The 27,081-nt window shown below is 41.8% G+C and overlaps 2 protein-coding genes across 4 annotated transcripts in view; one reads left to right on the top strand and one right to left on the bottom strand.

The window, feature by feature from the left end:
* The window catches only part of rai1 (retinoic acid induced 1), a 169,541-nt gene that overhangs the window by 101,546 nt on the left and 40,914 nt on the right, over nt 1-27,081 (bottom strand). For 2 of the 3 annotated variants that reach the window (XR_010001210.1, XM_062964699.1), the window contains exon 2: nt 12,648-12,755. The gene's annotated coding sequence lies outside the window, so the exon portion shown is untranslated. Of the gene's footprint in view, nt 1-12,647; nt 14,493-27,081 lie in introns of those variants that run through there. The other variant, XM_062964700.1, reaches the window with a different exon arrangement.
* Nucleotides 1,689-3,316, top strand: LOC134294170 (uncharacterized; the record flags this gene model as incomplete). The annotated part of the gene is made up of 1 exon (XM_062964318.1): nt 1,689-3,316. A coding segment is annotated over one exon (1,032 nt), but the record flags the coding sequence as incomplete, so codon positions are not given.

Raw genomic sequence — 27,081 nt, 5'->3', positions numbered from 1 at the left:
CACAATTGGATCCCACATCATCAGGTCCCTCATCAACTCCATCACAATCAGGTCCCACATAATGTCCATCACGATTGGGTCCCCATCATCAGATCCCACATCATCTCCATGACAATTGGGTCCCTCATCATCTCCATCACAATCAGGTCCCATATCAGGTCCATCATAATTGGGTCCCCCATCATCAGTTCCGACATCAACTCCACAATTGGATCCCACATCATCTCCATCACAATCGGGTCCCACATCATCAAGTCCCTCATCAACTCCATCACAATCGGGTCCCTCACCATGTCCATCACAATTGGGTCCCCCATCATCAGGTCCCACATCAACTCCATGACAATTGGGTCCCACATCATGTCCATCACAATCAGTTCTACATCATCTCCATCACAATCAGGTCCCACATCATCTCCATCACAATTGGGTCCCACATCATCAGTTCCCACATCATCTCTATCACAATCGGGTCCCACATTATCCTCATCATCTCCATCACAATTGGGTCCCACATCATCAGTTCCCACATCATCTCTATCACAATCGGGTCCCACATCATGTCCATCACAATTGGGTCTCCCATCATCAGTTCCCACATCATCTCTATCACAATCGGGTCCCACATCATCTCCATCACAATTGGGTCCCACATCATCAGTTCCCACATCATCTCTATCACAATCGGGTCCCACATCATGTCCATCACAATTGGGTCTCCCATCATCAGTTCCCACATCATCTCTATCACAATCGGGTCCCACATCATCTCCATCACAATTGGGTCCCACATCATCAGTTCCCACATCATCTCTATCACAATCGGGTCCCACATCATGTCCATCACAATCGGGTCCCACATCATCAAGTCCCTCATCAACTCCATCACAATCGGGTCCCTCACCATGTCCATCACAATTGGGTCCCCCATCATCAGGTCCCACATCAACTCCATGACAATTGGGTCCCACATCATGTCCATCACAATCAGTTCTACATCATCTCCATCACAATCAGGTCCCACATCATCTCCATCACAATTGGGTCCCACATCATCAGTTCCCACATCATCTCTATCACAATCGGGTCCCACATTATCCTCATCATCTCCATCACAATTGGGTCCCACATCATCAGTTCCCACATCATCTCTATCACAATCGGGTCCCACATCATGTCCATCACAATTGGGTCTCCCATCATCAGTTCCCACATCATCTCTATCACAATCGGGTCCCACATCATCTCCATCACAATTGGGTCCCACATCATCAGTTCCCACATCATCTCTATCACAATCGGGTCCCACATCATGTCCATCACAATTGGGTCTCCCATCATCAGTTCCCACATCAACTCCATCACAATTGGGTCCCCCATCATCAGGTCCCACATCATCTCCATGACAACTGGGTCCCCCATCATCTCCATCACAATTGGGTCCCCCATTATCAGTTCCCTCATCAACTCCATCACAATCGGGTCCCCCATCATCAGTTCCCACATCAACTCCATCACAATTGGATCCCACATCATCCGGTCCCTCATCAACTCCATCACAATTGGGTCCCCCATCATCAGTTCCCACATCATCTCCATGACAACTGGGTCCCCCATCATCTCCATCACAATTGGGTCCCCCATTATCAGTTCCCTCATCAACTCCATCACAATCGGGTCCCCCATCATCAGTTCCCACATCAACTCCACAATTGGATTCCACATCATCTCCATCACAATCAGGTCCCACATCATCAAGTCCCTCATCAACTCCATCACAATCGGGTCCCACATCATGTCCATCACAATTGGGTCCCACATCATCTCCATCACAATCGGGTCCCCCATCATCCAGTCCCTCATCAACTCCATCACAATCGGTTCCCACATCATGTCCATCACAATTGGGTCCCCCTTCATCAGTTCCCACATCATCTCCATCACAATCGGGTCCCACATTATCCTCATCAACTCCATCACAATTGAGTCCCACATCATCTCCATCACAATCAGGTCCCACATCATCAAGTCCCTCATCAACTCCATCACAATCGGGTCCCACATCATGTCCATCACAATTGGGTCCCACATCAACTCCATCACAATCGGTTCCCACATCATGTCCATCACAATCGGGTCCCACATCATCCAGTCCCTCATCAACTCCATCACAATCGGTTCCCACATCATGTCCATCACAACTGGGTCCCCCGTCATCAGTTCCCACATCATCTCCATCACAATCGGGTCCCACATTATCCTCATCAACTCCATCACAATTGGATCCCTCACCATCAGGTCCCACATCAACTCCATCACCACTGCATCCCCCATCATCAGTTCCCACATCATCTCCATCACAATCGGGTCCCACATCATCTCCATCACCACTGGGTCCCCTCACCATCAGGTCCCACATCATCTCCATCACTATTGCATCCCCCATCATCCTCCAAGATCCACTGACAACTATCTTCTGTCTGCAAATGAATCCTGTTGGACAATGGCTCCTATCTGATTGTACACTTAATTTTTTGAATACAGCAAAACCATCTTCAGTCCAATCAACTGACAATTCGAGTAGAGCTCCCTACCTGGATATACGTTCATTTTCAGAGCCGATAGCCTTGTCGTTCGGCATTTTCATGGACCAGGATACGGCGCCTGAAAACCCATTCTTCTCCGGGGAACGCTTTTATGCTTGTTTGTCACTTTCTTGAAAGGTTATAGGTATCTACGTTCCTTCCGTCTGTCAGCTAAAAGAGCTTGTTAAAGGCAAAGGAAGATGGCCGCGGATTGGAAGGCAGAGGACATAAAAAGTACTGGGACAAAGGAGGAAAATAGATCTCTGTGTGTATTTAGCACATCTGGGTTGCCATCTGCTTTTCTGGCACCAGGTCTACCGGAAGAGAAGCATGATCCTGCCAAAGACAAACCACATCTCCCAGGATCCCACTGCAGTGAGATATGGAAGTTAAAGTGGTGTCAAACTGCATCAATTCTGCAGTGTGGATGCACTCTTGGTGGCAAGTCAAGATAATCCGGCTCCTTGTCCCTCCGCCATCTGTACGCCGGCATCATTTGCTCGGTAATTGCATGTCGCCTTGTGATTTAAAAGCCGGGCGGCAGATTGCTCCTTTGCTTAAATATAGAAATGCCCGACAACAGGTTAAGAAGGGAAAAGCAAGCCTTCTGCGGCTGCAGCATGCGTGAAATGGCAGGTTGCATATTGCACACTTCCGTGCAGGCGGTGAGGCATTTGCTTTCCAATCCCAGATTGAATATTAAAGCGAAAATAAAAAGAAGGCAAATTCTATATTTGGGTCCTATCCATTGGTCCTTGGCTCACCCAGAATATTTATTTATTTACAGTATTTATATTCCGCCCTTCTTTCTCACCCCGAAAGGGACTCAGGGCGGATCACATTGTACACATATAAGGCAAACATTCAGTGTCATCTATATATATAAAAGGGTAATGGAATCACGGCACCGGACAAAACAACTAAACTAAATGCCCCACAACCACGAAAATTGACAGCACAACCTCTCATCCACGCCTCTATGTTCATACAACAAAAAGAAAAGAAAAATTAAGTCCTAGCCACAGCAACGCGTGGCCGGGCACAGCTAGTCTATATATATAAAAGGGTAATGGAATCACGGCACCGGACAAAACAACTAAACTAAATGCCCCACAACCTTGAAAATTGACAGCACAACCTCTCATCCACGCCTCTACGTTCATACAACAAAAAGAAAAGAAAATTAAGTCCTAGCCACAGCAACGCGTGGCCGGGCACAGCTAGTCTCTATATATAAAAGGGTAATGGAATCACGGCACCGGACAAAACAACTAAACTAAATGCCCCACAACCTTGAAAATTGACAGCACAACCTCTCATCCACGCCTCTACGTTCATACAACAAAAAGAAAAGAAAATTAAGTCCTAGCCACAGCAACGCGTGGCCGGGCACAGCTAGTCTCTATATATAAAAGGGTAATGGAATCACGGCACCGGACAAAACAACTAAATTAAATGCCCCACAACCACGAAACTTGACAGCACAACCTCTCATCCACGCCTCTATGTTCATACAACAAAAAGAAAAGAAAAATTAAGTCCTAGCCACAGCAACGCGTGGCCGGGCACAGCTAGTTATATATATAAAAGGGTAATGGAATCATGGCACCGGACAAAACAACTAAATGCCCCACAACCTCGAAAATTGACAGCACAACCTCTCATGGATGAGGGGTTGTGCTGCCAAGTTTAGTGTTTCTGGGATGTGTAGTTTTGTTGTTTTGTCCTAGGCCAAACGTATAGTCCTTGGATTTATTTTTTTCAACGTCTTTGGGAAATTAAAGCATATTGCAGTGGGTCTCAAAGGCGGAATATTGGTCCATCACTGCTGTTCCCTCTATGCATTTTCTAGGTCCTCCAGTACAACTTGATGGTATTCTTGGGTTAGAAGTCCTTCATTCACACAGCTTTGTTTACCCATCTCCGATGTACTGTGTTCCCTCTATGCATTTTCTAGGTCCTCCGGCACAATGCAATGATAGTCTTGGGCCAGATGTCCTTCATTCCAAAAGGGTTGGATATTATCCATGCCTATGTTTACCCATAGTTATTACACTCCCTCTAGGCATTTTCTACGTCCTCCAGCACAACTCAGTGATCTTCCTAAGTCCTTTGTTGCAATGGGAGATGGCTATTATCTGCAGTTTCGGGCATCCGTGCAAAGTCTTGTATCTTCCAGCTCTCCTTCAGAAAGGAGTCGAGAGCTCGCTCTCTTTCTCTCTCTCTCCCTCTCCCTGCTCCTTTTAAATGATCGTCATTAAAATCCCGGGGCTTGCCGATTTATATTGCTTTCTGTCTGGCTCAGCCACTGGCAGACAGAAGTGTTTGAAGGAGAGGGAAGGAGGGAGGGAGAGACACTCTGCCGCACACCGAAGGGAAATGAGCCCGGAGAATGGAGAGGAAGAGGGAGCATTTGCGGTAGGCCATTCATCAATCCGCAGTGTCAGCCGTGGCCTTCAGACGAGGCGCTCCGCCAGCAATGCCTTTCCAGAAGGAATCCTGGCCTGGCGTTCTGGCCCGGATGGAGAGGCATCAAAGGACGGAGGATACTGACCGCTCCGTGGCACCTTTGAACCTCCCGGACGAGTGACCGACCTTTGCACATCTTGCTGGACCTACTGAGAACTACAGACACATATCCCCACATGCCTGGACTTTGTGTAGATACCCCACACTAATCTCTCGTTGGAATGAAGGACTTCTGGCCCAAGAATGCCACTGATTTAAGACCTATTTTGTCAGATATGAATAAGCAATTCAAAAATAATAGCCATCCCTAATGGAATGAAGGTCTTTCGGCCCAAGAAGAACATCAAGTCCCACCGGAGGACCTACATCCTAATGGGATGAAGGACTTCCGGCCCAAGAAGAACATCAAGTCCCACCGGAGGACCTACATCCCTAATGGAATGAAGGACTTCCAGCCCCAGAAGAACATCAAGCACTGGAGGACCTAGGAAATGTCCCAAGGAGGACACATTTTCGGCCCAAGAAGAACATCAAGTCCCACCAGAGGACCTACATCCCTAATGGAATGAAGGTCTTCCAGCCCAAGAAGAATATCAAGTCCCACCGGAGGACCTACATCACTAATGGAATGAAGGACTTCCGGCCCAAGAAGTACATCAAGTCCCACTGGAGGACCTACATCCCTAATGGAATGAAGGACTTCGGGTGCAAGAAGAACATCAAGTCCCACCGGAGGACCTACATCCTAATGAAATGAAGGACCTGTGGTCCATGGACCAACAGTGGTCCACAAGAACTACAATATGGTCTCACCGTTAGTACAACGGATAATAATACAACCCAACAACGGATAATCATACAACCCAACAACGGATAATCATACAACCCAACAACGGATAATCATACAACCCAACAACGGATAATCATACAACCCAACAACGGATAATCATACAACCCAACAACGGATAATCATACAACCCAACAACGGATAATCATACAACCCAACAACGGATAATCATACAACCCAACAACGGATAATCATACAACACAACAACAGATAATCATACAACCCAACAACGGATAATCATACAACCCAACAACGGATAATCATACAACCCAACAACGTATAATCATACAACCCAACAACGTATAATCATACAACCCAACAACGGATAATAATGCAACCCAACAACGGATAATAATGCAACCCAACAACGGATAATCATACAACCCAACAACGGATAATCATACAACCCAACAACGGATAATCATACAACCCAACAACGGATAATCATACAACCCAACAACGGATAATAATGCAACCCAACAACAGATAATAATGCAACCCAACAACGGATAATCATACAACCCAACAACGGATAATCATACAACCCAACAACGGATAATAATACAACCCAACAACGGATAATCATACAACCCAACAACGGATAATCATACAACCCAACAACGTATAATAATACAACCCAACAACGTATAATAATACAACCCAACAACGGATAATCATACAACCCAACAACGGATAATCATACAACCCAACAACGGATAATAATACAACCCAACAACGGATAATAATACAACCCAACAACGGATAATCATACAACCCAACAACGGATAATCATACAACCCAACAACGGATAATAATGCAACCCAACAACGGATAATAATGCAACCCAACAACGGATAATAATGCAACCCAACAACGGATAATAATACAACCCAACAACGGATAATAATACAACCCAACAACGGATAATCATACAACCCAACAACGGATAATCATACAACCCAACAACGGATAATCATACAACCCAACAACGGATAATCATACAACCCAACAACGGATAATCATACAACCCAACAACGGATAATCATACAACCCAACAACGGATAATCATACAACCCAACAACGGATAATCATACAACCCAACAACGGATAATCATACAACCCAACAACGGATAATCATACAACCCAACAACGGATAATCATACAACCCAACAACGGATAATCATACAACCCAACAACGGATAATCATACAACCCAACAACGGATAATCATACAACCCAACAACGGATAATCATACAACCCAACAACGGATAATCATACAACCCAACAACGGATAATCATACAACCCAACAACGGATAATAATGCAACCCAACAACGGATAATCATACAACCCAACAACGGATAATCATACAACCCAACAACGGATAATAATACAACCCAACAACGGATAATAATACAACCCAACAACGGATAATAATGCAACCCAACAACGGATAATAATACAACCCAACAACGGATAATCATACAACCCAACAACGGATAATCATACAACCCAACAACGGATAATCATACAACCCAACAACGGATAATCATACAACCCAACAACGGATAATCATACAACCCAACAACGTATAATCATACAACCCAACAACGGATAATCATACAACCCAACAACGGATAATCATACAACCCAACAAAGGATAATAATACAACCCAACAACGGATAATAATACAACCCAACAACGGATAATCATACAACCCAACAACGGATAATAATACAACCCAACAACGGATAATAATACAACCCAACAACGGATAATCATACAACCCAACAACGCATAATAATACAACCCAACAACGGATAATCATACAACCCAACAACGGATAATAATACAACCCAACAACGGATAATAATACAACCCAACAACGGATAATCATACAACCCAACAACGCATAATAATACAACCCAACAACGGATAATCATACAACCCAACAACGGATAATAATACAACCTAGCAACGGATAATAATACAACCCAACAACGGATAATAATACAACCCAGCAACGGATAATAATACAACCCAATACAAACCAGTATCCGTTGAGGAATGCTGTGTCGAATCCCTTGTCTCTCGCCCAACCAAAGTCTGGAGAGATCCCAAGAGGCTTCTGCTTCTTCAATTAGGATCCTCATTAGAAGACATGGGGGGGAGAAAGAACCCCGTTCTGTCATCTTGGCACACAACGCACACAACAGAAGAAGAAGAAAAGGGAGACGGGAGGAGGAGGGGAGGGTCGGGCGAGGAAGCCTGCATCTTTAATGCCGGAGTCAGGTCTGCAGAGATTTCGGTCTTATTTTGACTTTCATCTCAAAAGAGTCCTCCAGGGAATCCATTAAGGCCAATTTAAATCGTCTCTCCGCCCCCACAGCCCTCGCCGGTCTTGGACACGGTTTGGAACAACAGTAAAACAACGTCATTAGAGGAAGCAACCCTGCACTCCCACAAACAAGGATATTAAGGATCCCGATTGAATCAGAGTCGGAGAAATGATGAGCAACACTTCACAACCACAACGAAATAAAGGCAGGTGTTTTGCAACGATCCCAGCGTCCACAGGATCTTACAGTTGGGATGGACTCCAATGGCCAACAAAACTAGCAACCTCTTGAGATCTTATATTCTGGAGGTCTTCTGAAAGGTGGTCTACCATCCTCAAAGGTAACCAATAAACCACTAGAGTTGGAAAGCACTCCAAAGACCATCCAGTACAACACCATTGTGCCGTTCAGAAAGACACGTCAAGATGCCGCAACCCACAATCGGCTTCCAACACCTTTTCCAGGTGGATCCATATCTTGGTCTCCTCAATGAGTCTCCTCATTCACATCACAAATGGTAAACACTCCTGCTCACGAAATGCTCCTTTGGGCAAGAATCCATTGGGGTTCCCAGAAAGCTCACTTTTTGCTCCAACAGAATGATGCAGCAGTTGAAGAAGCCAATGCTATAGCCACTAGATACTACTATAGTATCTAGTGGGACTATAGTATCTAGTGCTTTGGGCAGGCAAAGCCATTCAAGAAGGAGATGGAGAAGATGGAAGTTGTCCAAAGAAGGGCCACCAAAATAGTCAAAGGTCTGAGGTCAAAGGTGTGTTAAAGCGCTGAGCTGCTGAACTTGCAGACCGAAAGGTCCCAGGTTCAAATCCCAGGAGCAGAATGAGCGCCCGCTGTTAGCCCCAGCTCCTGCCAACCTAGCAGTTCGAAAATATGCCAATGTGAGTAGATCAATAGGTACCGCTCCAGCGGGAAGGTAACGGCGCTCCATGCAGTCATGCCAGTGGCCACATGACCTTGGAGGTGTCTACGGACAACGCCGGCTCTTCGGCTTAGAAATGGAGATGAGCACCAACCCCCAGAGTGTGAGTAGATCAATAGGTACCGCTCCGGCGGGAAGGTAACAGTGCTCCATGCCAGTGGCCACATGACCTTGGGAGGTGTCTACGGACAACGCCGGCTCTTCGGCTTAGAAATGGAGATGAGCACCAACCCTCAGAGTCGGTCACGACTGGACTTAACGTCAGGGGAAAACCTTTACCTTTTTATTATTATTATTATTTTATTATGACACAGCACACAAGATAGATATGCTGGATTTCCTATCACAAAATCACAAGTCGAACACTTCCCAAGTGTTTAGGACTGTGTGATATATTTTCGGATGATGCGTGCAGATCCCAGTAGGGTGGCCTTTTGCAGTTGACAGATCGTAATTTTGTCAATGTCTATTGTTTCCAAATGCCGGCTGAGATTTATTATTATTATTATTATTATTATTATTATTATTATTATTATTATTATTTTATTATGACACAACAAACAAGATAGATATGCTGGATTTCATATCACAAATTCATTATTATTATTATTATTATTATTATTATTATTATTATTATTTTATTATGACACAGCAAACAAGATAGATATGCTGGATTTCATATCACAAATTCATTATGCAAAATGCTCAACGACAACACTTGCAAGGGAACAAAAGGCCAAAAGACGGGAGATTTATTCGTCTCGGGATAAACTTTTTTATTTGTCTTGTTCGGGCATTTTTCAAAACACACATCGCTCTCCGTCCGCTACAACCCCAACGTTTTGCAAGATGCCAAACGACATCCCAAAGACCAAACTCCAAATCCCATGACAGTTCAATCTGCCACATTGCAGATGCATCTAAGATTTCTTATAAGGCCAACATAGGGTGCATTTATAATATAATATATTGTATGTATATATACAGTAGAGTCTCACTTATCCAACACTCACTTATCCAATGTTCTGGATTATCCAACTCATTTTTGTAGTCAATGTTTTCAATATATCGTGATATTTTGGTGCTAAATTCATAAATACAGTAATTACAACATAACATTACTGCATATTGAACTACAGTAGAGTCTCACAGTAATTACTGTACTTACGAATTTAGCACCAAAATATCACGATGTATTGAAAACATTGACTACAAAAAGTACAGTAGAGTCTCACTTATCCAACACTCCCTTATCCAACGTTCTGGATTATCCAATGCATTTTTGTTGTCAATGTTTTCAATATATCGTGATATTTTGGTGCTAAATTAGTAAATACAGTAATTACTATGTAGCATTACTGCATATTGAACTGCTTTTTCTGTCAAATTTGTTGTATAACATGATGTTTTGGTGCTCAATTTGTAAAATCATAACCTAATTTGGTCTTTAATAGGCTTCTCCTTAATCTCTCCTTGTTATCCAACGTATTCACTTATCCAACATTCTGCCGGCCCGTTTATGTTGGATAAGTGAGACTCTACTGTATAATATATTGTATGTATATATACTTGTAAACCACCCTGAGTCCCCTTTGGGGTGAGAAGGGCGGGATATAAATGTCGCTAATTAATAATAATAATAATAATAAACACAATAAAATAATAATAATAATAATAATAATAATAATAATAATAATAATAATAATAATAATAAAGGTTTGGATCATTGATGTTGCCATCCCAGGTGACAGTCGCATTGACGAAAAACAACAGGAATAATTCAGCCGCTATCAGGACCTCAAGATTGAACTTCAAAGACTCTGGCAGAAACCAGTGCAGGTGGTCCCGGTGGTGATGGGCACATTGGGTGCCATGCCAAAAGATCTCAGCCGGCATTTGGAAACAATAGACATTGACAAAATTACGATCTGCCAACTGCAAAAGGCCACCCGACTGGGATCTGCGCGCATCATCCCAAAATACATCACACAGTCCTAGACACTTGGGAAGTGTTCGACTTGTGATTTTGTAATATGAAATCCAGCATATCTATCTTGTTTGCTGTGTCATAATAATAATAATAATAATAATAATAATAATAATAATAATAATAATACATCACACAGTCCTAGACACTTGGGAAGTGTTCGACTTGTGATTTTGTGAAACAAAACCCAGCATATCTATCTTGTTTGCTGTATCATACAACGTCGTTGTGTCAATAATAATAATAATAATACATCACACAGTCCTAGACACTTGGGAAGTGTTCGACTTGTGATTTTGTAATATGAAATCCAGCATATCTATCTTGTTTGATGTGTCATAATAACAATAATAATAATAATAATAATAATAATAATAATAATAATAATAATAATAATAATAATAAAATTTACACTGTCGAAATGTCACAGTTTGACACCACTCCCACTTCCGTGACTCAATACTATGAGATCCAGTTTGGGGGAGGAACCAGCTTGCAAAACAATGACTTGAATGGGTTGCTGTGAGTCTTTTGGGTTCCAGAACAGCCTGAAAGACTCACAGCAAACATGATTCCGGGGCCATGAAATCCTTCGACGATACGATGACTTGAACGATTCCATAGCCTGGAAGGAGGCAAACTTTGAGGACACGCAACCAAGGAGAGACCCAATCCTATCTGCCCAGGAAATCCGGAAACATTCCCAAGAAATGAACAAGTAGGAATTCACTGCTGCCAGTGATGCCAACCAAAGGCTAAAGGCAACTGAAATAGCATTGAAATACCGTGTTTCCCCGAAAATAAGACAGTGTCTTATATTATTTTTTACTCCCAAAGATGCTCTAGGTCTTGTTTTCAGGGGATGTCTTATTTTTCCATGAAGAAGAATTCACATTTATTGTTGAACAAAAAATGAACATTTATTCTATACTGTACAGTAGTTGTCATCACAAACCAACATAACCAAACCAGACAAACTGTGACTTATGTCAAGAATTTCTTGTTACTACAATTATTTCCATATACAACTGGTATGTACATTTACCAATCCTGCATGCTATGGTATTTTGTTTGGTGGGTGCCGGGCATGCTTCCAAACAAAAACTTTGCTAGGTCTTACTTTCAGGGGAGGCCTTATATTTAGCAATTCAGCAAAACCTCTGCTAGGTCTTATTTTCTGGGGATGTCTTATTTTAGGGGAAACAGGGTAGAACAGAAGTCATACATAAGGGAGAGAAAACCAAGGAAAGGGTTGGAAAATTTGACTATGAGCAGGACCCTTCCGAAAAGGCATCCGAAAGCATCCGAAAGCAATGTCAAAGCATCCGAAAAGGGCAATGTATCCGAAAGGAGCATCCGAAAAAAGAATCCGAAAAGGGCAACCCATTGAGGCATCCAAAAGGAACAATCAAAAGAAGCAAGTGGCCAAATGAAGCACCGAAAAAGAAACATTTGAAAGAGAAAAACATCTCCATCCTACCTGAGCAATGGTCCTTGTCCGTCTCTCTTTCTCGAGAGAGAGCTCTGCCTTTCTCTCCGCCGGCTCCGGTTTCCTCTCCGTCCTTCTTTCCAATCACCGATTTAGATCCTTTGGGGAAGGAGGGTGGGGTGGGATCGTGTCGAGATCAAAAAGGGGCGGAAGGGGGGAAAATAATAAAAAATAGATATAAATAGGCGTACGGCACAATCCTTCCTCCGGTGCTCGCTCGCTCTTTCTTTCTTTCTCAGCCTGCCTTTGGAGCGCCTTCAGTAGCCATTATTCATGGACCACTTGGGGATCGGAGGCAATTAGGAATAGTCCTCCCGCAGCAGCATCCAGTCTGAAAATTTAATGCCAGCGGTAAGATATGTGTGTGCGCCGACCGAGTGAGTGTGCAGACGTGTGGCCAAGGCTTTTTGGTTGGCCACAGGCTGGGAATGGGAGACGGAGGATACGGAGGAGGGAGGGGTTTCGGGGCCCGTCCGTCCCCCCCACCTTTCCTCTCCGGCGGAGCTATAAAGACATCAAGATGTCCAAAGAGATGGAGGGACCGGTGGCAACGGAGGGAAGAAATACGCCGCCGCCGCCACTGCCACCGCCAGCATCCCTCCTCTCCTTTTCGGTGTGTGTATGTCGTCGAGTGGGTGGCAGCCGTGTGCCGATGATGGTGTTTGTGCCAGGAATAGCAATCAGAGGGGGAAAAGCCCACGCCAACGGAGCCGAGAAAAGCTGCAGACTCCAATAAATAATATTGTAATACGTTTTAGAATCAAAGCCAAGGAGGACGGCAGAGCGGGCTTGATACGAACCTCGCCAAATGTCTAATTTTCGTTTGGAAACGAAAAGAACTTAGTCCCAAAAACACCGGAAATAAGACCAAAAATTATATATCTATATATATATAAAAGGGTAATGGCGTCACGGCACCGGTCAAAACAACTCAACTAAATGCCCCACAACCTCGAAAATTGACAGCACAATCTCTCATCCACGCCCCTACATTCATACAACAAAAAGAAAAGAAAAATTAAGTCCTAACCACAGCAACGCGTGGTCGGGCACAGCTTATATATATATATATATATATACACAAAACTAAAGGCCCCTCAACCTAGAAAATTGACAACACAATCCCTCATCCACGTCTCTACGTTCTTACAAACAAACTACACATCCCTAGTAGAAAACAGCCAGGATTTAAAGCAGCAAGGCTATTCGCTGCAATTCCAATTGGCCACAGCAACACATGGCAGGGCACAGCTAGTATATCACACACACACACACACACACACATATATATATATATCTCACTAAAACTAAGCTGCAATAACTAGCCACAACGACACACTACAAAACAGACTAACCTACATTAACAGAAGGAGAGGAATACAACAGGATGAAGAGGATGATGAGTAATAATAATAGTTGTGAGAACAACAACAAATAATATTTTAATACGTTTTAGAATCTAAGCCAAGGAGGACAGCAGAGCGGGGTTGATACGAACCTCGCCAAAATGTCTAATTTTCGTTCGGAAACAAAAAATAACTTAGTCCCAAAAACACCAAAAATAAGCTATATCACTAAAACTAGCCACGATGACACACTACAAAACAGACTAACCTACATTAACAGAAGGAGAGGAATACAACAGGGAGAAGAGGATGATGAATAATACTAATAGTTGTGAGAACAACATCAAAAATAATATTGTAATACGTTTTAGAATCAAAGCCAAGGAGGACGGCAGAGCGGGCTTGATACAAACCTCGCCAAATGTCTAATTTTCGTTTGGAAACAAAAAGAACTTAGTCCCAAAAACACCGGAAATAAGACCAAAAATTTTATATATATATATATATATATATATATATATATATAGGTAATGGCGTCACGGCACCGGTCAAAACAACTCAACTAAATGCCCCACAACCTCGAAAATTGACAGCACAATCTCTCATCCACGCCTCTACGTTCATACAACAAAAAGAAAAGAAAAATAAAGTACTAGCCACAGCAACGCGTGGTCGGGCACAGCTTATATATATATATATATATATATATATATATATATACACACACACACAAAACTAAAGGCCCCTCAACCTAGAAAATTGACAACACAACCCCTCACCCACGTCTCTACGTTCTTACAAACAAACTACACATCCCTAGTAGAAAACAGCCAGGATTTGAAGCAGCAAGGCTATTCACTGCAATTCCAATTGGCCACAGCAACACGTGGCAGGGCACAGCTAGTATATCACACACACACACACACACACACACACATATATATATATCACTAAAACTAAGCTGCAATAACTAGCCACAACGACACACTACAAAACAGACTAACCTACATTAACAGAAGGAGAGGAATACAACAGGATGAAGAGGATGATGAATAACAAAGCATAGAAAGAGTAGAGGAGGAATATAACACAAGGAAGAGGGTGATAAGCAATAATAATAGTAAGGGTAGAAAATAATAATAATAATAATAATAACAACAACAACAACAACAACAGGAAAAACTCAGTCACTATCAGGACCTCAAGACTGAACTTCAAAGACTCTGGCAGAAACCAGTGCAGGTGGTCCCGGTGGTGATCGGCGCATTGGGTGCCGTGCCAAAAGATCTCAGCCGGCATTTGGAAACAATAGACATTGACAAAATCACGATCTGCCAACTGCAAAAGGCCACCCGACTGGGATCTGCGTGCATCATCCGAAAATACATCACACAGTCCTAGACACTTGGGAAGTGTTCGACTTGTGATTTTGTGATACGAAATCCAGCATATCTATCTTGTTTGCTGTGTCATATAATAATATAGCAATAATAATAATAATAATAATAATAATAATAATAATAATAATAATACAGCACACAGTCCTAAACACTTGGGAAGTGTTTGACTTGTGATTTTGTGATACAAAATCCAGCATATCTATCTTGTTTGCGGTGTCACACAATGTCATTGTGTCAATAATAATAATACAGTAGAGTCTAACTTATCCAACATAAACGGGCCGGCAGAACGTTGGATGAGTGAATATGTTGGATAATAAGGAGAGATTAAGGAGAAGCCTATTAAACATCAAATTAGGTTATGATTTTACAAATTAAGCACCAAAACATCATATTTTACAACAAATTTGACAGAAAAAGCAGTTCAATACGCAGTAATGTTATGTTGTAATTGCTGTATTTGTGAATTTAGCACCAAAATATCACAATATATTGAAAACATTGACTACAAAAATGCCTTGGATAATCCAGAAGCTTGGATAAGCGAGGCTTGGATAAGTGAGACTCAACTGTCATAATAATAATACATCACATAGTCCTAAACACTTGGGAAGTGTTTTGACTTGGGGTTTTTTGATACGAAATCCAGCATATCTATCTTGTTTGCTGTGTCATACAACGTAGTTGTGTCAATAATAATAATAATAATAATAATAATAGCAATAACAATATAATACAAAGCATAGAAAGAGCAGAGGCGGAGTATAACACAAAGAAGAGGGTGATGCGCAATAATAATAGTAAGGGAAGAAAATAATAATAATAATAATAACAATAATACATCACACAGTCCTAAACACGTGGGAAGTGTTTGACCTGTGATTTTGTGATACGAAATCCAGTATATATATCTTGTTTGCTGTGTCATACAATGTTGTCGTGTCAATTATTATTATTATTGTTATTATTATTATTATTAGCAACAATAATAGTAAGGGTAGAAAATAAAAATAAAAATAAAAATAATATAATCCCGTGTCATACAATAATAATAATAATAATATAATACAAATTATAGAAGGAGCAGAGAGAGGAGGAATATAATATGAAGAGGATAATGAGATGATGATGATGATGATGATGATGATGATGATACAAAGCATAGAAAGAGCAGAGAGAGGAGGAATATGATGAGGATGATGAGAGGATGATGATGAAGATACAAATCATAGAAAGAGCAGAGAGAGGAGGAATATGATGAGGATGATGAGAGGATGATGATGAAGATACAAATCATAGAAAGAGCAGAGAGAGGAGGAATATAATATGATGAGGATGATGAGATGATGATGATACAAGCATAGAAAGAACAGAGAGAGGAAGAATATAATATGAAGAGTATGATGAGATGATGATGATGATGATGATGAAGATATAAAGCATAGAAAGAGCAGAGAGAGGAGGGATATAATATGATGAGGATGATGAGGATGATGATGATACAAAGCAGAGAAAGAGCAGAGAGAGGAGGGATATAATATGATGAGGATGATGAGGATGATGATGATACAAAGCAGAGAAAGAGCAGAGAGAGGAGGGATATAATATGATGAGGATGATGAGGATGATGATGATACAAAGCAGAGAAAGAGCAGAGAGAGGAGGGATATAATATGATGAGGATGATGAGGATGATGATGATACAAAGCAGAGAAAGAGCAGAGAGAGGAGGGATATAATATGATGAGGATGATGAGGATGATGAGGGGATGATGATGATGATACAAAGCATAGAAAGAGCTGAGAGAGGAGGAATATAATATGAAGAGGATGATGGGAGGATGATGATGATGATGATGATGATGATGATGATGATGATGACGATTCAAAGCATAGAAAGAGCAGAGAGAGAAGGAATATATGATGAGGATGATGAGGGGATGATGATGATGATACAAAGCATAGAAAGAGCTGAGAGAGGAGGAATATAATATGAAGAGGATGATGGGAGGATGATGATGATGATGATGATGATGATGATGATGATGATGACGATTCAAAGCATAGAAAGAGCAGAGAGAGAAGGAATATATGATGAGGATGATGAGGGGATGATGATGATGATACAAAGCATAGAAAGAGCTGAGAGAGGAGGAATATAATATGAAGAGGATGATGAGGATGATGAGAGGATGATGATGATGATGATGATGATGACGATTCAAAGCATAGAAAGAGCAGAGAGAGAAGGAATATATGATGAGGATGATGAGAGGATGATGATGATGATACAAAGCATAGAAAGAGCTGAGAGAGGAGGAATATAATATGAAGAGGATGATGAGCGGATGATGAGGATGATGAGGATGATGAGGATGATGATGACGATTCAAAGCATAGAAAGAGCAGAGAGAGAAGGAATATATGATGATGATGGTGAGAGGATGATGATGATGATACAAAGCATAGAAAGAGCAGAGAGAGGAGGAATATAATATGAAGAGGATGATGAGAGGATGATGAGGATGATGAGAGGATGATGATGATGATGACGACGATTCAAAGCATAGAAAGAGCAGAGAGAGAAGGAATATATGATGAGGATGATGAGAGGATGATGATGATGATACAAAGCATAGAAAGAGCAGAGAGAGGGGGAATATAATATGAAGAGGATGATGAGAGGATGATGAGGATGATGAGGATGATGATGATGATGACGACGATTCAAAGCATAGAAAGAGCAGAGAGAGAAGGAATATATGATGAGGATGATGAGAGGATGATGATGATGATACAAAGCATAGAAAGAGCTGAGAGAGGAGGAATATAATATGAAGAGGATGATGAGAGGATGATGAGGATGATGAGAGGATGATGATGATGATGACGACGATTCAAAGCATAGAAAGAGCAGAGAGAGAAGGAATATATGATGAGGATGATGAGAGGATGATGAGGATGATGATGATGACGACGATTCAAAGCATAGAAAGAGCAGAGAGAGAAGGAATATATGATGAGGATGATGAGAGGATGATGATGATGATACAAAGCATAGAAAGAGCAGAGAGAGGGGGAATATAATATGAAGAGGATGATGAGAGGATGATGAGGATGATGAGAGGATGATGATGATGATGACGACGATTCAAAGCATAGAAAGAGCAGAGAGAGAAGGAATATATGATGAGGATGATGAGAGGATGATGATGATGATGATACAAAGCATAGAAAGAGCAGAGAGAGGGGGAATATAATATGAAGAGGATGATGAGAGGATGATGAGGATGATGATGATGATGATGACGACGATTCAAAGCATAGAAAGAGCAGAGAGAGAAGGAATATATGATGAGGATGATGAGAGGATGATGATGATGATACAAAGCATAGAAAGAGCTGAGAGAGGGGGAATACAATATGAAGAGGATGATGAGAGGATGATGAGGATGATGAGAGGATGATGATGATGATGACGACGATTCAAAGCATAGAAAGAGCAGAGAGAGAAGGAATATATGATGAGGATGATGGGAGGATGATGATGATGATACAAAGTATAGAAAGAGCAGAGAGAGAAGGAATATATGATGAGGATGATGAGAGGATGATGATGATGATGATACAAAGCATAGAAAGAGCTGAGAGAGGGGGAATATAATATGAAGAGGATGATGAGGATGATAAGAGGATGATGATGATGATGACGACGATTCAAAGCATAGCAAGAGCAGAGAGAGAAGGAATATATGATGAGGATGATGAGAGGATGATGATGATGATACAAAGCATAGCAAGAGCTGAGAGAGGAGGAATATAATATGAAGAGGATGATGAGAGGATGATGATGATGATGATGATGATGATGACGATTCAAAGCATAGAAAGAGCAGAGAGAGAAGGAATATATGATGAGGATGATGAGAGGATGATGATGATGATACAAAGCATAGAAAGAGCTGAGAGAGGGGGAATATAATATGAAGAGGATGATGAGAGGATGATGAGGATGATGAGAGGATGATGATGATGATGACGACGATTCAAAGCATAGAAAGAGCAGAGAGAGAAGGAATATATGATGAGGATGATGAGAGGATGATGATGATGATGATACAAAGCATAGAAAGAGCAGAGAGAGGGGGAATATATGATGAGGATGATGAGAGGATGATGATGATGATACAAAGCATAGAAAGAGCAGAGAGAGAAGGAATATTTGATGAGGATGATGGGAGGATGATGATGATGATACAAAGCATAGAAAGAGCAGAGAGAGGGGGAATATAATATGAAGAGGATGATGATGATGATGATGACTATACAAAGCACAGAAAGAGCAGAAAGAGCTCTCTCTCTTGTATTGGTCTGTTTTGCTGCTACAATGCAACTGGGAGGCAGGCACCAATCCATCACGCAGCTGCATACAAAGGAGCCTGAATCGGATGCTGAAGGAGAGGGGCTGGACCAAAGCCGGCAAAGGTAACCGTAGGAACGGACGGGATGAGGATGCGGGAGGCTGGGTTTCGCACCTGGAGCATCCTCTCCTCCGCTCCGTGCCGGCGCCAGATGGATCAAGGACTGACACAGCAGGAGTCAATGTGCTCTTACGGCACAAGGAGAGCGTCAATGGGATACGCTTCGAAGAGGAGGAAGAAAGCTTCAACCTAACAAAGAAGGATCCACGTTTCCTCCATTCCCAGTCATTGGTGTTTGGGTCTTCACTAGCTTTGGGAAAAAGAGCCCAAAGAACTGAAAAATGCACGATGAACCGATCAATCAATGGATCGATCCATTTCTCCTCCTCTTCTCCCTGGCTTTGTTCTTTCCTAACGCTCCCACTCCCGTCAATCTTCTCCCACTGTTGCTGAACGGAATATAATAAATATCCAACCATCAATCAATAATCGATCCATCATTCAATCAAACAAACAAACCATTTCTCCCTTTGAAGCTTTGTTTCCCTACCAGTAGTCTGGAGGATGCATCTACACCAGGGGTCCCCAAGGTCATTGACCTGGCCTCTGTCCTAAACTTTGGACTTAGGGTTGACCTAAGTCTACCTGGTCTTTGGAGGTCTCTTTGCTTACCAATGGTTTTATGAGATCATGTAGATGGTCTTTGGAGGTCTCTTTGCTTACCTATGGTCTTATGAGATCATCTAGATGGTCTTTGGAGGTCTCTTTGCTTACCTATGGTCTTATGAGATCATCTAGATGGTCTTTGGAGGTCTCTTTGCTTACCTATGGTCTTATGAGATCATCTAGATGGTCTTTGGAGGTCTCTTTGCTTACCTATGGTCTTATGAGATCATCTAGATGGTCTTTGGAGGTCTCTTTGCTTACCTATGGTCTTATGAGATCATCTAGATGGTCTTTGGAGGTCTCTTTGCTTACCTATGGTCTTATGAGATCATCTAGATGGTCTTTGGAGGTCTCTTTGCTTACCTATGGTCTTATGAGATCATCTAGATGGTCTTTGGAGGTCTCTTTGCTTACCTATGGTTTTATGAGATCATCTAGATGGTCTTTGGAGGTCTCTTTGCTTACCTATGGTCTTATGAGATCATCTAGATGGTCTTTGGAGGTCTCTTTGCTTACCTATGGTCTTATGAGATCATCTAGATGGTCTTTGGAGGTCTCTTTGCTTACCTATGGTCTTATGAGATCATCTAGATGGTCTTTGGAGGTCTCTTTGCTTACCTATGGTCTTATGAGATCATCTAGATGGTCTTTGGAGGTCTCTTTGCTTACCTATGGTCTTATGAGATCATCTAGATGGTCTTTGGAGGTCTCTTTGCTTACCTATGGTCTTATGAGATCATCTAGATGGTCTTTGGAGGTCTCTTTGCTTACCTATGGTTTTATGAGATCATCTAGATGGTCTTTGGAGGTCTCTTTGCTTACCTATGGTCTTATGAGATCATCTAGATGGTCTTTGGAGGTCTCTTTGCTTACCTATGGTCTTATGAGATCATCTAGATGGTCTTTGGAGGTCTCTTTGCTTACCTATGGTCTTATGAGATCATCTAGATGGTCTTTGGAGGTCTCTTTGCTTACCTATGGTCTTATGAGATCATCTAGATGGTCTTTGGAGGTCTCTTTGCTTACCTATGGTCTTATGAGATCATCTAGATGGTCTTTGGAGGTCTCTTTGCTTACCTATGGTCTTATGAGATCATCTAGATGGTCTTTGGAGGTCTCTTTGCTTACCTATGGTTTTATGAGATCATCTAGATGGTCTTTGGAGGTCTCTTTGCTTACCTATGGTCTTATGAGATCATCTAGATGGGCTCTGAGGTCCCTTTCCTTATCTATGGTCTTATGAGATCATCTAGATGGGCTCTGAGGTCCCTTTCCTTATCTATGGTCTCCTGAAACAATCTAGATGGTCTTTGACGTCCCTTTCCTTATCTATGGTCTTCTGATGGCCTGAGGAGATCATCTAGATGGCCTTTGAGGGTCCCTTTCCTTACCAATGGTCTTATGAGACCATCTAGATGGTCTTTGGAGGTCTCTTTGCTTAGCTATGGCCTTAGAGACCATCTAGATGGCTTTTGGGGGTCACTTTCCTTACCTAAGGTCCTATGAGACCATCTAGATGGCCTTTGAGGATCCCTTTCCTTACCGATGGTCTTATGAAACCATCTTTATATGGACAATATAAGCACTTTGTATGAACCAAAGCAGTATGTGCAACACAGGGCCTGTGCCCCTCCCTTCCTGTGAGCTGGTGCCTTTCTCCAGGAAGTTCCAAGGAGAGAAGAAACCTCAGAGTAAACAAGTTAGGTCATTGGTATCACTTGTGCCAAAGTAGGTGCAGAAGGTGAGGAAGGCCCTCAGCCATTGATCAATTTTAGATAAGCCAAAGGTATATATTCTTTGTTTGCTACGCACATGTTGTGACAGCCATTTGCATGGTACGGACCCACAAAATGTGTGCCTATGGCTGTTTTGCCTTATCATCAGCTGTGATAACAATAAAAGGCTTGTTTATTGCTCTCCTGGAATTCTCTCCTTTACTTCCCCTCTGGGCTAGTCTCTAACACTTGGGAGTTACTCTGGACCATACTCATGACTCTATAGTTAACTTTTATGTCCTGGAGGACCAAGATATTCCTAGATAGGGAACATATTAATCAAATCCGTGGAAGGCAAATCTCAAAAATGAGTACAGTAGAGTCTCACTTATCCAACGTTCTGGATTATCCAACGCATTTTTGTAGTCAATGTTTTCAATGCTGCACCACCAAGGGCTCCCATTATTATTATTATTATTATTATTATTATTATTATTATTATTATTATTATTATTATTATTATTTTCTACATTGTATCAAAAGGAGGAAAGACTTGTGTTTTGTTTGGAGACTTTTTGCACAAACAGGAAACAGAGAAGCACTTTGGGGGAGAAATCGGGGGGTTTCATATTACAGTATAGTCTACTTATCCAACACTCGCTTATCCAACGTTCTGGATTATCCAACGCATTTTTGTAGTCAATGTTTTCAATGCATTGTGATATTTTGGTGCTACATTTGTAAATACATTAATTAGTACATAGCATTTCTGCGCATTGAACTACCTTTTCTGTCAAATTTGTTGTATAACATGATGTTTTGGTGCTTAATTTGTAAAATCATAACCTAATTTGATGTTTAATAGGCTTTTCCTTAATCTCTGCTTATTATCCAACATATTCGCTTATCCAACATTCTGCCGGCCCGTTTAGCTTGGATAAGCGAGACTCTACTGTACATTTATTATTTTACTCTATTTATTATTACATGTATTATTTTCCTGTATTTATTATTATTATTATTATTACATGTATTATTTTACTCTATTATTATTAAAAGGATGCATAAGGGCATTTACATTGAAGAAGATGAGAATCATGATTGGATCAGAGTTGGACAGTCTTATCTTAAATTTGAGCTTCAAAAACATTTAACCTACGGATGCCTAAATTAATGCAATTTTATTGGTATCTATTTTAATTTCTGAAATTTCCCACCCTCGGCTTATACTGGAGTCAATGTTTTCCCAGTTTTTTGGTTGTAAAATTAGGTGCCTTTTTATTTATTTTATTTTCTCTTCTCTTTTGTTCTTTTTTTGTTTGTTTGTTTACTCTCCAGCACTTTTTCTTCACTATCCTACACTTATTATGTTTTCCTAGCTTTCACTGTAACATTACTTATAAAACAATAAAAATTATTTTAAAAAAAATATTAGGTGCCTCGGCTTATATTTGGGTCGGCTTATACTCGAGTATATACGGTATTAATCTAATCGGTGGAAGGCAAATGTGCAAACGCAAAGGGCTGACTGTAGTGTCATGAATACAACACGGAGCGACATCAGACTGTTCCCGTTCGGCAAGACGGAGCCTGATTCCTGCTTCGGAAATGCCCCGCTTTCCTTGTCCTCCTCCCGCTTACCGCCTTCGTCCTCAGCTGCAAAATTATCTCAGAAAATGAGTATTTGGCAATAGGAAGAACTGGAATATAGGAAGAACTGGAATCCGGCCCTTCCCTGTTGGCTCGGGCAAAAGCAAACTGCGGCAGCCTTTTCTTGTTTCTCGCAGAACGGATTCCGCATTTGCTCCATTGTCTGAGATCTTGGTTTTTGTGTACGAAACTTTGTAAGCTTGGTCTCCCATGACCCGAGAAGGGAAAGAAAGCAAAGGCAGGATTCCTCCCTCCTCTTCTTTTCCGGAGCAGCCTCGTTCTCGTTTTCTCTCTCTTCGTTTTCCTCCTTTGACCGAAAGCACCTCCCCGGCCTCTCTTGTTTCCATGGAAAGAATGAATGGTGGCTCCTTCCCCGGTGGTTGATTAGAATTCCCTTTATTCAGAGGGCAGTCGAGTGGAGGAGGGAGAGCCAGCGAGCGAGATTTAATACAGGTCTAATGGAACCCATGGGAAGGCGAGGAAGGAAATCTCGGTGGGGGAAAATTGGGGGGCGGGAGGGGGGAAATGTGTGTTTCAAGACGTCTTTCCAGGCAGGAAACGTGTCCGTGGTTCAGCAAAGCCCGAAAGCCACAAAAAAGAGCGGTTGCTGGACAGGTTGCCCTTTCCGCCCTGGCCTTAACCATCCCAGAACCAATTTCAGTCCAAAAGCAGAAAAGGACCCAGGATTTGCTCTATTTCATCCATTCCGAGACACTGTCGATTCTGAGACGCAAACTCATGTCACTACTTCATTTCCCTTCTTTCCTCTTTTCCTCCTATCTCCCTTCTTTTTCGCTCTCTCCTCCTTCCTTCCTTCCTTCCTTCTTTCCTCTCATACCCATGTCACCTTTCCTTTTCACATATCACGGAGGGCCACTTCACCTAGCAACACCAATCCAGTGGCATCAAAGGGGCCCAGGTTACCTAGCAACAGCCGGTCCATTTGCCTAGGGATAGCCAATCCAGTGATATCACAGAGGCCACTTCACCTAGCAACACCAATTCAGTGACATCATAGGGGGCCACTTCACCTAGCAACACCAATCCAGTGGCATCAAAGGGGCCCAGGTTACCTAGCAACAGCCGGTCCTTTGCCTAGGGACAGCCAATCCAGTGATATCACAGAGGCCACTTCACCTAGCAACACCAATTCAGTGACATCATAGGGGGCCACTTCACCTAGCAACACCAATCCAGTGGCATGAAAGGGGCCCAGGTTACCTAGCACCAGCCAGTCCTTTGCCTAGGGATAGCCAATCCAGGGATATTACAGAGGCCACTTCACCTAGCAACACCAATTAAATGACATCAAAAGGGGCCACTTCACCTAGCAACACCAATCCAGTGACGTCAAAGGGGAACAAGTTATCTAGCAACAGCTGGCCCTTTGCCTAAGGACAGTCAATCCAGTGACATCATAGGGGGCCACTTCACCTAGCAACACCAATCCAGTGACATCAAAAGGGGCCACTTCACCTAGCAACACCAATCCAGTGGCATCAAAGGGGGCCAGGTTACCTAGCAACAGCCGGTCCTTTGCCTAGGGACAGCCCATGCAGTGACATCATAGGGAGCCACTTCACCTAGCAACACTAATCCTATGGCATCAAAGGGAGTTTAAGTTGTTGTATGGTTTGTTTTCTATGTTGGAAACCAGCCTGAGTCCCTTGAGGACATAGGGCAGTATATAAATAATAATAATAATAATAATAATAATAATAATAATTATTATTATTATTATTATTATTATTATTATTATTATAAACTAGAGCTGACAGCTGGCACAACAAAACATTGCATGGAAAGTTCCTTGACAAAATTGAAGGAAAAGCAGATAAGGAGAAGACCTGGCTCTGGCTCACGAATGGGACCCTGAAGAAGGAGACAGAAGGCCTGATCCTTGCAGCCCAGGAGCAAGACATCAGGACAAACGCAGTTCAGGCCAAGATGATGACCCAAAATGCAGACTGTGCAAGGAAACCGATGAAACCATTGATCATATCCTCAGCTGCTGTAAGAAAATCGCACAGACAGACTACAAACAGGGGCACAACTATGTGGCCCAAATGATCCATTGGAACTTAGGCCTCAAGTCCCACCTGCCAGCAGCAAAGAACTGGTGGGATCACAAACCTGCAAAAGGATTGGAAAATGAGCAGGAAAAGATACTGTGGGACTTCCGAATCTAGACTGACAAAGTTCTGGAACATAACACACCAGACATCACAGTTGTGGAAAAGAAAAAGGTTTGGATCATTGATGTTGCCATCCCAGGTGACAGTCGCATTGATGAAAAACAACAGGAAAAACTCAGCCGCTATCAGGACCTCAAGATTGAACTTCAAAGACTCTGGCAGAAACCAGTGCAGGTGGTCCCGGTGGTGATGGGCACATTGGGTGCCGTGGCAAAAGATCTCCGCCGGCATTTGGAAACAACAGACATTGACAAAATTATGATCTGCCAACTGCAAAAGGCCACTCTACTGGGATTTGTGCGCATCATCCAAAAATACATCACACAGTCCTAGACACTTGGGAAGTGTTCGACTTGTGATTTTGTGATACGAAATCCAGCATGTCTATCTTGTTTGCTGTGTCATAATAAAATAATAATAATAATAATAATAATAATAATAATAATAATAATAATAATAATAATAAATCACACAGTTCTAGACACTTGGGAAGTGCCATGCCAAAAGATCTCAGCCGGCATTTGGAAACAATAGACATTGACAAAATCACAATCTGCCAACTGCAAAAGGCCACCCTACTGGGATCTGTGCACATCATCCGAAAATACATCACACAGTCCTAGACACTTGGGAAGTGTTCGACTTGTGATTTTGTGATACGAAATCCAGCATGTCTATCTTGTTTGCTGTGTCATAAATAATAATAATAATAATAATAATAATAATAATAATAATAATAATAATACATCACACAGTCCTAGACACTTGGGAAGTGTTCGACTTGTGATTTTGTGATACGAAATCCAGTATATCTATCTTGTTTGCTGTGTCATACAATAATAATAATAATAATAATAATAATAATAATAATAATAATAATAATAATAATACATCACACAGTCCTAGACACTTGGGAAGTGTTCGACTTGTGATTTTGTGATACGAAATCCAGTATATCTATCTTGTTTGCTGTGTCATACAATAATAATAATAATAATAATAATAATAATAATAATAATAATAATAATAATA

Source organism: Anolis carolinensis, unplaced genomic scaffold, assembly GCF_035594765.1.
Source record: "Anolis carolinensis isolate JA03-04 unplaced genomic scaffold, rAnoCar3.1.pri scaffold_13, whole genome shotgun sequence".
Taxonomy (NCBI): Eukaryota; Metazoa; Chordata; class Lepidosauria; order Squamata; family Dactyloidae; genus Anolis; species Anolis carolinensis.
This window is presented reverse-complemented; position numbering and strand designations above follow the sequence as displayed.